The sequence below is a fragment of the Anneissia japonica genome, unplaced genomic scaffold (genome assembly GCF_011630105.1).
Source record: "Anneissia japonica isolate Jap-2015-1 unplaced genomic scaffold, ASM1163010v1 scaffold9290_len831353_cov190, whole genome shotgun sequence".
Classification (NCBI taxonomy): domain Eukaryota; kingdom Metazoa; phylum Echinodermata; class Crinoidea; order Comatulida; family Comatulidae; genus Anneissia; species Anneissia japonica.
In genome coordinates this window covers 818,402-834,552 of record NW_022745682.1, presented here as the reverse complement: position 1 = coordinate 834,552, position 16,151 = coordinate 818,402, and the positions used below count along the sequence as shown (strand labels likewise).

Below are 16,151 nucleotides of genomic sequence, written 5' to 3'. Positions count from 1 at the left end.
CCCAGGCGAGACTTTTATTATACCTTGTTTGACAAACTCGCTGACTATTGTACATTTTACTGTACTGTTTTTCCGTTTTAAAATGTTTGTGCTCGTTAGCAATTTAGATTTGTTATGTTATCCATGACAGTAATACGTACCGCGAAATGCCAGGCCTCTGAAAGTCCCCATCGTTGGTATTCGCCACGTTATTGGAAATTTTTATTTCAAATTTCGCGAAAATGGTTTATAACATTCCCTGCAAGTTCGTCGTTCAAAACTGGTGCCGAATCAATGTATTAGAGCCTCCCATCAGAGCCATTATTAATAATAATAATTTTAATAATTTGCCGCAAATATAGTAATAATATCTAATAATATTAATAATTAACAAAAATACTTAGACCTACTCCCAGAGCTACTCATAGGAGCTAAAAACTAATTTATTTTAGTTCCCAAATATGCATATTCTTTATGTTGATTTATTAATTAAATTTTTGCTACAAGGTATTTTACAACATTTGTTTATTTATTTATTTTTTTCTTTAATTTATAATTGAGGGCCATTTTTTATTTCTTTTTTTAATTCAATTCTTGCTTATACAGTATTTAAATATTTTAAGATTAAAAAAAATATATATCATTTCTATTACCGAATTTTTCATTGTAGATGTGTATAAGAGACAGTTTTTACCTACCTGTCATATGGGGCCATTTTTACCGGGGCCATTTTTTCTGGGGCCATTTTTTCCGGGGCCATTTTTTCTGGGGCCATTTTTTCCGGGGCCATTCTTACCTACATTCCCTATAGCCGCCCCCTGTGAGTTTTGTGTTGCTGATGATGTTACCAGTTGCCAGCCATTTCCAAGATAATTGTACTTTAAGTCTTGTGCATGCAGTAGTCTATGCTCTTGTATACATATAATATGATTCTGTTGTGTTACCGCATGGTAAAGGAGTTCGTTTACAGATACTATTGAGTTAAGTGTTCTTGTGTTAAACGTACTGATGGTAACGGGTTCTGCTGGAACGAGAGTACATCTATTGCCAATATTCGTTGTGCTGAAGTTTTTCACGGGATGCAGCCGCCCACGTAAGAAAAATGTCTGGATACAAAACACTTTCGAATCATTTCTCCAATCATAAGACGAATTTATACTGGTAAAATGACTGTTGTACCGTTTGAAAAACCTTTTCATGTGCTGTCTAATAAACATTGACATTTTTTATAATCTCAGAAGTGGAGTAAACACACCGTAGTTTGTGTAAAATGCCTATAGGCCTACTGATGGGTAAGCTATTGCAACGATGCCATCTTCCTTTATACAGATATATAGGCCTGTAAATAAAATATTCCTTATTCAGCAGCCACTATAAACCAGTATAAATAGTTCACATTGTAAAAAGTCGGCTTTTAAAACTAGGATTCACATGATGATGATTACGATCTAATACTAATTATGTTGGTTTTCTTTATAACGCGAAACTTGCTAACAAGCATGCAACTGAAAACTACTGTTGTTATGGGCCTATATAAACCTGGTCTATTGTTAGAGCTGTTTACACATCACTAACCAAACATAATTTTATTATTAATTCCAATTTCGCTCTGACGGTTTCGATACCGGTACGTAAACTTTTTTTTTTTATCATAAATCGACCAGGCATTGCATTATCATTAGGCGATGAAAGCCTGAGTGGCTGAAATCATGGACCTATTAATAAGAACATGGACCTATTAATAAGTCCATAATCTTATTAATTGGTCCATGATAAGAAGGACATAACAACGATTTCCAGCGAGCGTGACTAATTAGCCTTCAGCCAATCAGCGATAAGCGGTATTTGGAAACTTCTAAGCGTTTTCTTATCGCAGCCCGCTCTCTCGAGCGCCTTTGAATTGACTCATCTTTTCCGCCTATAGGACACCCTCTATCGGTGAATATCGAACGAGTGGAGCAACAAATTTTACTGACGTCATTAGTTTAGGTCCATTTGAGAATGGATTTGACATATTAGGTGACCTTTAGTGTTAGCTTTTTGTGTGCGGTGGATCGAAGACAGCGTGACCACTGCTTGGGTATTTACCCAAGATCTTGGGTATTTTGACTTGGTCTTGGGTTCTTGGGTATTCCGTTCAAATCCTTGGGTATTTTATTTTTACTAAGAAAATTAAATATTTTGTCATAGAGGAAGAATTAAGAAGTAACAAAGTATATTTCAGTCCATTCAAGTAAGCAAATCTCAACGAAGTGCACATAACATTGTTAATTGACTGTTAATTGCTATAAACATGGGTTCAGAATTGTTTATTTGTGATTTATGTTGCCATTGATCTTGCCTAATTAATGCATTACTGAGGGCGTATTTTTCTATGTGTATTATCACCTCATGAATATTAATTTTAATAATTAACACAAACAATTACAATAAAAAAATTGGTTTATAAATTGAACTAAAAGGGAAACTATACATGCGAAAAACACGTATTTTTCAAATTTTAATTCATTTTCAGGAAGCTTGGGTAATTTTGGGCAATTTTTGCTGAATCTTGGGTAATTTCGACCCAGACATTGGGTATATCAAAAATTGTGAGTGGTCACACTGATCGAAGATTTTTCGTAGCTACAAGTACCAAAAAACTGAATTTGAATACGACTTTTTGTTGAAAAGTTACTGAGATTCGAAGGTAAGATTATTTAGTTTGTTTGTGATCGATTTTTCTAGAAAATATGAGAATTTTGTGCTATTTAAATGCATTTTTTAACCGTTTCTCCCGACTTCTCCTCAAAACACATACGAACAACAGTTAGATAAATTACAAAACTTCATTGAAACATGGTTGTTTTATCTTTACAGTTCTTTACAAAATTTGTATAGTGATTTTAGGTGATGGTGGTTCTATGATGATATCGTGATATGTCGATCGTAGAAATGACGCATCTGCCTGGTTATCGTGACGTTCATTAGGCTTCCCAGGGCCTAGGCCGGCCTATCTGTAATCTAGGCCCAGGCCCCTATCTTCTCTATGTTGAATGTAATAATAGTAGGCTATGCTCTAGGCCTGTATTTTAAATATTAGGATAGCTAGTAATTAGGTCCACACTCCTACACACATATCTAACCTGTATTTTTATTGTGTGTATTTATTCAGAATGTGTTTCATGTTCTTTTTAAGTCTCTCTATTGTTGAATGACTTGTTCATCATTTAATAATAATATGTTTAAGACCTATCTATAATAATTATTATTTTGCTTGTTTTTCTCTTTGTATGTTGTTGTTCAGGAAATAAAATCATTATTGATGAAACTGTATTGCTGATGATAATGTTTTAATTGTATGGTATAGAATAAATGAATCATAATTTTGCTTTTCCACAGTGAATTTGTTGAGTTGAGCAAGTACCGTACTCTACATCTTAAGTGAGAAATTCTGTCAAGACCCGGTGATTGAGTATTCAAAGAAGAGAGGTGCTGGAGGCTGGACTACCAACTCAAGCGTCAGTCATTTTTTAAACACACACGACAGTAAACTCTAATCGCAACAATGAACCAATACTTCACTGGATAGCACCACTACCAAACTGCAAGAAAATGCACTAATACAACACAGCAATTCCAAACCAAAGGGCTCTTTTCAGAGCCACCACTTTAACAGAAGAGATTTGATGCATTAAATGTGATAAATGTCACACTGGCCTTTAAAAAATAGTCTCAATAAATATTTTTAAATTCATTTATTGTGCTATTACTGCCATCTCTGAATACATAATTATGTAATATTCATCATTTCAAGAAGCAATTAGTACCTCAATATCTCAACAAAATATTGTATTTTGTTATTTATTTTATTTATTTACACAAGCGATTACTGTTCCAGCACCATCAGGCAGATTTCCACATACCAGTACATCAACAAATTTACTTGGGCAATTCCTTTTCGTAAGCTTTTATTCTTAGATTTAAAGGTACTGTTTTTTTTTTTTTTATTTTGTACAGCATCAGCATGTACACTTACAATATTATTATTACATCCACTGGTGACTCTCTAAAGCTTTCAGTGCAATTCAAATTTCCTCTTTGGTGTAAACACTTGCAGGCCTTTTTTTTTTCTGAAAATAAATATAAAATCTGTATTAAAATAATAAAAAAAAAGGTAGGAAATACAAATAATTTAACTACTGCATGGTATTTTTTGTATTGGATTCAACAGAACTTCAACTATAAAATTAAGTTACGAACCCATCACAGGATTACACATAGGCCTACATTTATCTGCCTTTAAATTAGGACACAAAACAAATACAGTACATATATAAATATGGCTACCTGCAGTATTTTAATCTAGGTTTGTGAAAATAAATTTCCAGGCAAACTGGTCAATAAAAAACATGACATACACAAAAGTAGGTATGAAAACTGAAGTCGATCAAACAAATACCAAAATTATTAATACTACAGGTCCATGTTTTAGCCCATATTAGGCAAAATAAAAAAAAAATCTCAATCGGTCGATGACCAACAAGTTAACCACTACCCTCCATCACTAATTGCATCTGATATTTGAATAGTCACTATTATGACATTCACGCATTCTTGTCATGAGCCGTGTTCTCTGGACAATTGTCTTTTCCGCCTAACCATCATTCGTAATGTCCTTAAATAATCTTTTTTCATTCAAAAAGTGCTTCTTGAATTTAATAATTTCCCATAAGAACCCCTCGATTTTCATCTATTTCCATAAGCGCCCCCTCAATTTCCACTCTGTTTTCACAAGCGCCCGGTTCGAATAAGCGCCCGTTTGAATAAGCGCCCATCAGAAAGTGCAAAACATATTTTAAGCGCCCGGGCGCTTATTCGCGCGAGTACGGTATGTGCATGTGTGTCTCGATCGCGGAGAACCAGTCAGCCGAACGAAAGCCTAATGCGCATGCCCAGAAAGGCAATAACGTAAGAAATAACGGTACCGAGCTTATCTTTTCATAGTTTATTCCGATAATTATACCCCTCTCTTATCTTGTCGGAAAAGATTATTGATCAAATGGCAATACTACGTTGTATGTCCTTCATAAGATAATGGCTTAGGTATGTATGACTGAGTAAAAATTCCCCTTCTATGTCTGCATGTTGATACTAGTTCATTTTTACTGTTAAGTGAACATAGCTCAGGATGACATTATGATAATGAATTTCTCATATAAACACAAATTACATCGTTTAGTAATGTTCGAATACGGTTTGCATTGCTTGATGATTTCCCACTTTATAGTGTATTTAATATTAGGGTCTGTAAGGGTCCATATATACTTGCTTAGTTCCGTGCTATTTTTATGCTTTGCGTTTCGGAATGAACTTGTGGTTCTAAAAGGCACCTTGGACCATCGGACCTAGAGACAAATCCTTGGTGGGGTCTACTTAGGCGAAACTCTAAATGCTCATATATTCTGAAACGGGCCTAGGGTGGCTAAAGGCCGGGTGGCAACAGGCCGGGTGGCAACAGGCCGGGTGGCAACGGGCCTAGGGTGGCAAAAGGCCGGGCGGAAAATGGCCGGGTGGCAAAAGGTTGGGTGGCAACGGGCCAGAACCCCCAGGGAAGTATTCTGCCTGGCTCATCTATCACTTTTATTTAAAAAGTTATACTGTACAATGATTTAATAATTTATTTAATGATTGAAGTTAAATTACGTTTCTTAATAAACAACTGTTTACGCTACGTCGAACCTTGGTTGTTACTGTTGAACTGTTTACAAAAATACATGTGAACCAATTCGGGGATTCCCATGTGCGTTGATTTGCCGTCGATCAGTGCCGTAGCGAGGTGTTGACGAGCCCCAGTGCAAGATAATGCCTGGCCCTAAAAGGCACCTTGGACCATCGGACCCAGAGACAAAGCCTTGGTGGGGTCTACTTAGGCGAAACTCTAAATGCTCATATATTCTGAAATTGTTTAAAACAGATGCGCATTGTAACGAGCATAAACATCTATAAAATATTCGAAAACTTATTCAAAAATATTCAGAAAAAAATATAGTCAAGTGATTTTATCGTTTGGAGACTATTGGAAATTTCACGAGTCTCTGATAAACAATAATAAATCCCATTGACAACAAGAGAACAATCGAGGTCATGATCACAGTGAAGCAAAACGTATTCATAAAGTTTGATGACCCGAAGAATTAAGTCAAAAATACGGTTAGCTGCCTTCTTTTCCCAATCCCATCCTTGGTGCCCAGGAATTTCGACCGAATTAGGCCTCTACACTACCTCTTTTTCTGGACTGTTGATACAGGAATTTTTTAGCAGAACGTCTAGAAAATCACATGGATCATTGCAAAGAATTTTATTAAAATGCAAATAGATAGGCCTATTGATGTTTGTAAATATTTATTTTGTTTTACAAAAAAAGTGATGCTTCAAAGATTCCCTAATCATTCATGTGTCTTTCGTACAACCAAATTGTAATTCCGGGAAACTCATTGGACATAGGCCTCGGCCTCGTGGTGCTTGTCACCCATCTACTTTGAGAAAGATTTAGGACAAAAACATCGGTATTCGGGAAAGTTGATTGGTGTCTGTAAACTTTAGCCCCAATTAAAAAAATAGATAGAAATTGTCCTCGCTCTTGCTGTATAAAAGAACCCCTTGCTTAGAAATTATGATAAAATTCGGCTTATTCTTTATTTTTTACTACTCAATTATTTCGAAACTAATTCTTTCTATTTAATACGATCATTAAATCGCTATCATAATAAAACAGTAATCCACTGATAATGATTTCAAATTCATTTGTGTGTAACATTGATAGGCCTACACTTTTTTATAACACATTTTATGAGAACAATGAGGCTGGAATTACTTTTAAAAATAGGAAACAAATTTTAAGAAAATAGGAACAAATTGAGGCTGAGGTAAAATTTCAAATGCGGTTAGTATTTTTTTAATCTAGAAAAACCAACAAAAAACGAAATGTTGGTCTTATTTGTAGGCCTATTTTTGTGTGCAGGAGACTATAATACCCTCTATAATACAGTACAGTAATAGTATATTCCTAAACAATAATATTTTCTTTCTTTTTTAAAGTTATTTTAAGAATATACAATTGCATATTATAACACTCGGTTTCGTAATTCAAAATACATTATTTCTTCTGATTTTAAACCTATAACTATTTTTACAAAACCATTGGAAATAGGAATGGTTAACTGTTACATGATTAGATTTATTGTGTAAACAATTCGCCTGGCATTATACTATTGTAAATGAAACAGATCCCTGTTTATTTTCGAATTCCACATCAGTAGGTAATAATAATAAACAAAATATAGGCTACTGTGTGGTTGAATGTATGGAGTGTTGGTAGACTACCCAACGAATCAAGAGCTATGCATTTTCATATATTTTACTACTGTAGAACCAGGTAGAACAATCTGGTCAGTTTTGGTTACGGCATAAAGGCCTGTTTATACTATACGATAACGATAACGATAAAAAAGCTAAAAAGCAATTGTTAATATAGAAAACAAAAGAAATTGAAGAAATTCAAATGATATACACAGAATAATGTTGAGCTTTCACTGTTTTTCTTCTTTTAATTAATCTATCCCCATAAAATACATGCCCAGCTACATCATAATATTAAATAGCCTATGTTCTTTAGTTGCTGGCAGGCCAATTCAGGGGCGAATTCAGAGATGTCCGAAAGGGGGAGGGGCCGGGCGAGATAAAATCATACTTAGAGGAAATTTTTGTTTTCTAGACCCCATGAAAATAACCTCTGATGCGTTTTGGCGATCAATTTTTCTTTCTTTTTTTTTTCATCCCCCCCCCCCTAAATCCGCCTCTGCTATTTAAAATCACATTATTAAGATTGATCTAAATTTGATATAATATATTAAATATTAAGGTACATTGTAGTCGATTTATAGCAAAAATTTTAAGGGCCTGTTATTGGCAAACCAATGAATTAAGTTACATAGTTAGGTACCGGTAACACAAACTGGCGTTAAAACAAACCTATTAAAACTTAGTAAATACTTTTTATCTAAACTTCCTGAATTCGCCTGAATGTTATTGTCGCAGTACTTAAAGCAATAAATTAATGTTGCTATCAGAATTATCTTCTTCATCCTCATATACAACCTAACTCCAGAGTAACTTCGAATAGTAACTTTCTCTGCAACACTTGCTTGAAATTGGAGGTGCCATCGGACCCGAATGATTACATCGAGCATAAACAACACTGCAGCACCTAGGCTTATACAATTCAAGTGGGCAATAATAAATAAATTAAAGTACAGTATTTAATTTATAATCGAAAGAGATTCAAAAGAGATAGAACCTCTACTAGGATGGAACATATACAAGGACACTCAATATATGGTACCTTGCATTGGACTCTCTTCATAAAGTTTTTAAAACGAGGATAAACTTCATAAATATATATATATATATATTTCATCTATTTATTTAGATCTATTTATATTTCATCTATATATATATATTTCATTTCAACTACTTAAAGTGTTAAAGGTAACTGCTGTCTTTTAAATAAACTCTCTTACGTCAACTCGGCTAAAGGGGAACATAGATTAAGAGTTTAGTACAAGTACAATCAAATATAGAATTTAAGCATTACAAAAACAACATAGGCCTATCCAAAACAAGTCTACGTTACATTAGGCCTATATTGAAAAAAAAAAATGTAAACTTTTCAAAAGTTTGGCCAAATTCGGCCAAATATAGTTTGGCCGTGACTTTTCAAACGTTACGGCCAGGCAAATTAGCTTTTACACATTTTGAAACTATGTAGGACTTAGGACCCCAGTAGAATGTAAAGTGCAGTGCGCCCTCTAGAAAAGAAAGTTGTTTTCTTGAGACCAAATGCGGCAAAAATGCCGCAAAATAGAAAGAGCTTCATTGATTGCATGATTTTATTAGCGGAGAAAAAAAAAACTCAGGAAGAGAAAAAAAAATATATGTATTACAGATTGTTATATCGGTAAAATCGATTAAATTAGCATTAAATTTCTAAATGTTCATAGGTTTACGGGGTGGTTCTGAACAACCCTGACCACCAGTGCTTTCCAGCGTTCTTGAAACAACTGGAAGTTATCTGTAACATTTAAAAGTTGATCATTCGGATCTCTTTTATTAAAAAAAGTATTGTTTACATTCCTTCTTAAAACACATTGTAAATTTACCTCATTATAGTTCAACTTTTTGAGTGGAGTTAAATAGCTTGGTGGTTAAGTTGCTTGCCTTCCAATGCCAGGGTCCTGAGGTCAATTCCTGTCAGTGTTGCATGATTTTTTCTCACGACCAAAACAACTCCACTCACTAAATCTCTTATTGAGATTTAGTTTGTGTAAAAGCATCGTGTGTGTATGTTTGTCTTGTGTAAGGGATTGTCACCTACAAGTAGGACAGTGATATATTCGCTAATGACAATCCTTGGCACATGTATTGTGTGCCTAAATAAATAAAAACTAATAATAATAATTTAAAAAAAACTGCAGCTGAATTGTATTCGACTCGTGCTAGTAACTTGATTACTCATTAAGACCAGATCCTTCAGTGTGATTTTCTTAAAACATTTTCTCAAAGAATGGTAACTAAATAAGATGCTATGACCACAGATCCTATATTTAAAATAGTCTGCAGACCTGGTATTCAAACTTTTAATATGGTGACATAAATTCAAAATTAGATACAATGGTGACAAAACTCCAATCACTGTGTTTATGTTTTTCCCTTTAAAGTACTTTTTTTTTTTATTGAAACGTCATCATAGATAGTATGAGTAAAAAGCAAGCGTTGTGCCAGACAGTACCACTGAGTGCAGGGGGAAAGATCCTCGGGGCCCAAGCTTACCAGGGCACCCATAGAAATTGCAGACAGCATTTTGTTTTTCAATATTTTTTTTCAAAAATAATAATTACTATCATGGGCCCCCAATGATGGCATTGGTCCCCTAATAATGGCCCTCTAGATTGACATGTAAGGTACGTAATGGCGTGACTGTGCAGGCCCGTAGCCAGGGGGGGTTTTTATGGTTCGGGCGAACCCCCCTTTTCTAGCGAACCCCCCTGTTTTCTAGCGAACCCCCTCGAATTTTTGAATGAGTCCCACCCGTTTTTAAATTGTAGCCTGCATTACAAGCCTACATTCATAGGATATGTCAGCTTCAGAAGTTCGGAGATTTAAATTAATTCCTTTACGATGGCACACATAAGGATGGCAAACATCGATAATGGCTGAATGTTTGTAAGAAATGTACCAACCAGTAACGAAACCGGTCGCCGTCTACCTAGAGTAAATGGTGCCACCAAACGAAGCTAACTTTTTGCGACTTAATCCACCAAATGCAAATAAAGTTTTGCGACTTAATCACCTAAATGTGGATTGTGTGGTTAGTAAATTACTGTCCATCGCGCACACTAAACTATGTGCTGATGGAGCATTTTGGGGAAATGGACTCTCCTTTTTTTTTTCATCCCAAACAAAATATTATTAATAAATCAACATAGTCCATCTCAGTCATCATAGCAGTCTCAAAATTAGGCTAGGAAGTTTCGTTACAAGTTACATATAAGTTCGAAGCACGTTACTCATAGGTCACAAAATATGTTTTCACTTTCGAGTAACTTACAGGTAACGTGTGTCAGCGTTTGTCAACGATCGCTTAACTTACCTACAACGTATGCTGTCTCTTATACACATCTAGATGTGTATAAGAGACAGGATAATGGTTTTGTAATGTTCTTTAAATTTTGCAGTAAATACATTAAGATTGTCCAGTGATATTCATCTTAATTAAACCAAAAATTATCTAAAAAGCAAACATATTATTCATGACAAAATTGATGTAAATATGCAAATATAAAAAATACAAGTTTATTATTTCTATATTTGTTATTATTTATCTTTATGTCTGTCAATTGCATAATAAATTACAAACAATTGCACTTCATTCAACAATGATTTTGATGAGGTCCACGGAATATTTTTACACCGGCTAACCGGTACCACTGGAAGTGTCACAGAGAGAAAATACACTAAAGCTAAAGCTATTATAAGCTCAAATTCAGATTGTCCTCAGTAGTCATTTTCCTTTCTTTTAAATGTCATTATGTATAAATTTTGGAGAGCAAAGGGAAACTGTAAAGACAGGATGGGCCTATGACACTTCACTACACTTCGTATGATATGTAATTATGATAATTAATGAATATTGAATTTACAGAAACGTTAAAGATCTTCAAAAACATTTTAATAGCTAAATTAACAGATTGTATTTTTTAATATTTTAATATTGATAGCGCCGAGTGGTTAAATGTCTTCTGTATAATTCTCTCTTACTTATTATTGTGAATAGATAGCTAGTATAAGAAGTAGGGGCCTATGAGGCTATGTTCAGACACAACGACTTACGCTAGCGTAATCAAGTGGCATGGTGTGAACTTGTGCTCGAACGCCAGTATTATCGACAGTCATGCATAAATGATTTCGAGCTCGGCCAGGATTTGACCAATCACAGTTAGCCTAGATGTAAACAGGAAATAAAATGCGCGATTACGAATACGAATATTTCGCTCGAATATTTACGCTAGCGTTCATCAATCGCAAATCTCGCTAGTTATGCCACGGTTTAACGTGGCCCTGTCACACCTTGACGATTTAGTCAGCGTATGCCAAACGTATCAAGATTTCTCTAAAACGCTGGCATACGCTGAATTGTCGATGCCTTTTTTCAACTTTGGGCGCATTCATAGCGTATTCATAACGTATTGAACGTATAAATAGCGTATTAGTAACAGAGAACGTTTTGATTACTTATTTATAGAAAACTTACACGAACGAATGCTTAGCGTGTTGCCGTAGCCTATAAAAAGGCTTTCGGTCGTCGATTTAAATCATAACCGCATTAGACATCGCAGTATCTGTATCACCGTATTGACATCCCATTTTAATATACTTATTCCCCTATAACGCTGCTAATATGCCATTATACGATAACTGTAAGTTAGGAACACGTTCAGTAAGTTTTATGGTCGCCTGGAACACGTCAAATACGTCAATATACGTTGGAGATAAGTTCGAAGCACTCATAGGTTATAATTACGTTTTGTCTTTTTGAGTAACTTACAAGTACGGTAACGTGTGTCAACGATCGCTTAACTTACCTACAACTTATGGCCCGCATATGCGGAACGTACGAGCCACGGCGCTGACATGCGTCGGAAAGTTTTGTGCATGTACAAAACTTTTCGACGTATTCGCCGTACTACGACGTATACCAGCGTGCTTCAGCGTGCTCTAAACTTATACGAAACTTAACCAATAACTTATTCGACGTACGCCAGCGTATTCGCCATTTTTTTCATACGTCGGCATACGCTGGCTAAATCGTCAAGGTGTGGCAGGACCATAGCTACGCCTGGCGTATCTCTCAAGTCTGAACGGAGTGCAGCAGATTAAACTGTTAAGCCCTGACCAGACTATCAAATCTTTATTTGAATAAAAAAGAAGCAAAAAACGCGTTACATGGCTAAATACGGTCATATCACATCATGACCATATATAGGCACATCATGACTAGGCCTATATATGGGCATACAACAGTTTTTTGTTTAAGAAAATGTGATAATCTGGACAGAGCCGTAATTAGTTTATCTACAATGACACTTTTCCAATTTCATCCTGAAAACGACGTCGAGTTATGATAATAAGGCATATAAACTACAGAGTTTGATGGTTTAAATAATGCTCGTTCTATGGATTAACATTTCACAATTAGGTTTATATACAGTACTATTTTTCGTCAGCTTTTATATATGCAAATTTTAATTCCTCTTTATGTTTTTTACCGTTATTCATAAAATGTTCTCTTACTTGACGAACATTCGGGTCATTGCTTAAATATGGAACTTTTGTATTGTTTTTCCATCTGACTAAATATTTACTCGCAAATTCATGGTTCGCATTCACCATGTAGTTATGTTTTCTAGCATATGATGAGTTCTGATGTGTCTTAAAATTCAAAGTAAATTTCGCAGATACTAATCTATGATCTGATCCAACAGATTTAAATGAATCATCGACATATACGATTCCAAGAATATTTATGTGTCTTCCATAAAGAAGAATAAAATCTATCTGGGATCTGCCACCGCCAGGAGATTCGAATGTGTAATTCTCATCCAAAGGTTTTTCTAATTGCCTATTTACTGGTATTAGGTCATTCGACTTAATAAACTTAAGCATCAATTCTCCATTTCGATTACAATCAAATTTATTTTTTCCGAGTTTGGCATTAAAATCTCCACAAATGATTACAGTATTTTGTTTTGGAATGTCATTCACAGTCATTTGTATACCCTCGTAGAATGTGTTAACCGCTGCTTTAGTTCCTGTACTTGTTGGGCTGTAACAAGTTATGATGTCACAGGCTGGTTCACCAGCAAAATTGGCTGTGAGCAGTCTTGGATTTACATGATTAACATTCTGTAGAGACTTGCTAGCTGCTGGACTGAGAAGAAAACCAACACCCCCTATAGCCGCCCCCTGTGAGTTTTGTGTTGCTGATGATGTTACCAGTTGCCAGCCATTTCCAAGATAATTGTACTTTACCTCTTGTGCATGCAGTAGCCTATGCTCTTGTATACATATAATATGATTCTGTTGTGTTACCGCGTGGTAAAGGAGTTCGTTTACAGATACTATTGAGTTAAGAGTTCTTGTGTTAAACGTACTGATGGTAACGGGTTCTGCTGGAACGAGAGTACATCTATTGCCAATATTCGTTGTGCTGAAGTTTTTCGCGGGATGCAGCCGCCCACGTAAGAAAAATGTCTGGATACAAAACACTTTCGAATCATTTCTCCAATCATAAGACGAATTTATACTGGTAAAATGACTGTTGTACCGTTTGAAAAACCTTTTCATGTGCGCGCTTTAGTTTGATACCAAACTTGATGGGATTTGATAAGTATGAAAAATTACAAAAAATCACTCTGCACTATGAAATTGCCCTTTTGCAAAGTAATATGAAATTGCCCTTTTGCAAAGTAATATAACAAAAAAAAAAGAAAGAAAAAGAAATAATTGAATGCCCAAAATGCCTCAGAGTTTATTTTTGGGCATCTAGTGAACCAGTGAAGAAATTTGGACCTTTCGTTCAAGACTTTGGATCCCCTGTCATTCTTTGTTGGAGATTTTCTGGCACTGCCACTGGGCTGTAGTCCAGTTACTAAATGACTGCTCACAGGGTAATTCAACTCCGCTCTCGAACATAGCGCGTGCGTACACTCCTTTGGTCTTTACTGTGGCATCGACAATCCGATACTAGTTGCGAGTACAGGCATCAATTATTAGTCTATGCGTGCCATACGTTTTATGGTGTTAGTTACTATTTTATTAATTTTGGGTACTTCGCAATGTCTGTTGCATCTGATTTCTTTTGACTGCGAGCTTGTTAAATGCTTCTATCAACTACAATTTGATTTGTGAAAATTGACCAAGAAAATGAAAATAATAGCAATTGAAAATTTACGAATTTTATAAAATTTCATGTTCTTATATGTAACATTAAACTGTAATTTTGACAATGTTGGACTAAGGTGCACAAAACGAATATTTGAGTAGATACAGAAAATTTATTAATTTTTTTTCTGCGAAGTGAGTCTCATGAACGACAATACACCACAACATCTGTCTCTTATACACATCTAGATGTGTATTGCCGCAAACTGATAACCCGGGACTGTCTATGCAGACGCTTTAACGCTACGGCTACTATATTATATAGGCCTAAGTACGTCAACCAGACTTTTGTTTTGTTTTTTTTCAAGTAAAAATAAGTAGTAACTGCATACCCAATTAAAGACCACTTCTGGGAGCTGGGTGTTGGTTTAAAGACCGGTGTTGAAAGTGGTATTAAATGTTTCTATTTTGAGGGAATTATAAAATGATATACGGTACGGTAGTAAATGTAGGCTCGTTTTACTCCAAGTGTTTTGCAATGGATGCTCAATTACTGGATGATGTTATCGATTCCTAACAATCAATCATGACAATCAATCAATTAATCAAAAGCTTTATTTATTCACGAAAAATATACATTAAAAATATACATTTAAAGCTCATTCACCAAAAAGAAATGACGGTGTTCTTCGACGAGGTAGTGACATAAAAAAACTGTACAAAATAAATAGACATTAAAAATAGATTATAACGATATACAATTACAAGGGCTTTTAATTAAAACTTTAATAAAAATTTGATTATTAAAATTTGATAAATTAAATTATTAGGGCCTATTATTATTATTATTATTATTATTAGGGCCTATTATTATTATTATTATTATTTCTTGTTTAACCTAGGTTAACAACTTGAAAACCAACTGTTATCCTTATGTGCCCATAATATAATATTATTATACCTAATTATAGCATATTATACCTTGTGTATTCATAACACATTATTTAATTAGGCCTAGGTCTTTTTTATATTTATTTCACAATATCCGTCAACTCGTATAAATATAATATGACTTTAGTCATTATTATTCATATTGCATCATATAATGTGTTCGTGTTATTCATGAAGGAATAAGCATACCGTACCCTTTGTATACTATTCGTAACACATGTTTTATTTAATTAAGCTATACTTCCTATATCCTATAGGCCTACAACTAGTAGGCCTATTTTTTACATATTGGTAGACTCTAAAATAGATTAAATAAGCCTTTGAAATTGTCATATTTTCGGGGCGCCTGAAACACTTTCGTGAGGTTTGAGCGAGTGTCGCCCGACCACACCCATATTTTTCGTCGTTGACTTCAGGCCCCTGTCGGGGGAGAACTTGGCGGGTGACCCATGGAGCGCCAGCTGGCAAAATATGGTTATTTGAGGTGCTTTTTAACCAGTGACCGTGATTTGCTTGTATTGCTGGAGGTGGAGGAGGAAAAGTAGGGATGGTCTCTCCTAGCATAATTTGATTCGCATCGCTGGTCAAACACAAAGGTAAAACTTTACTGTGGCATCGACAATCCGATAGTTGCGTGTACAGCCGTCAAATATTAGTCTAGGTGTGCCATATGTTTTATGGTGTTAGTTACTATAGTATAAATTTTGGGTACTACTTCGCAATGTCTGTTACATCTGATT

The 16,151-nt window shown here is 35.0% G+C and overlaps 1 protein-coding gene across 1 annotated transcript; it reads right to left on the bottom strand.

The window, feature by feature from the left end:
* Positions 1-12,789: 12,789 nt before the first annotated feature.
* Positions 12,790-13,923, bottom strand: LOC117120000 (craniofacial development protein 2-like). The gene has a single exon (XM_033264985.1). The coding sequence runs from the start codon at positions 13,921-13,923 to the stop codon at positions 12,790-12,792; it is 1,134 nt and encodes a 377-aa protein (XP_033120876.1).
* Positions 13,924-16,151: the final 2,228 nt, after the last annotated feature.

Coding starts and splice junctions, on each gene's coding strand:
- LOC117120000 (XM_033264985.1), bottom strand. CDS start 13,923: ATGAAAAGGTTTTTCAAACGGTACAACAGTCATTTTACCAGTATAAAT.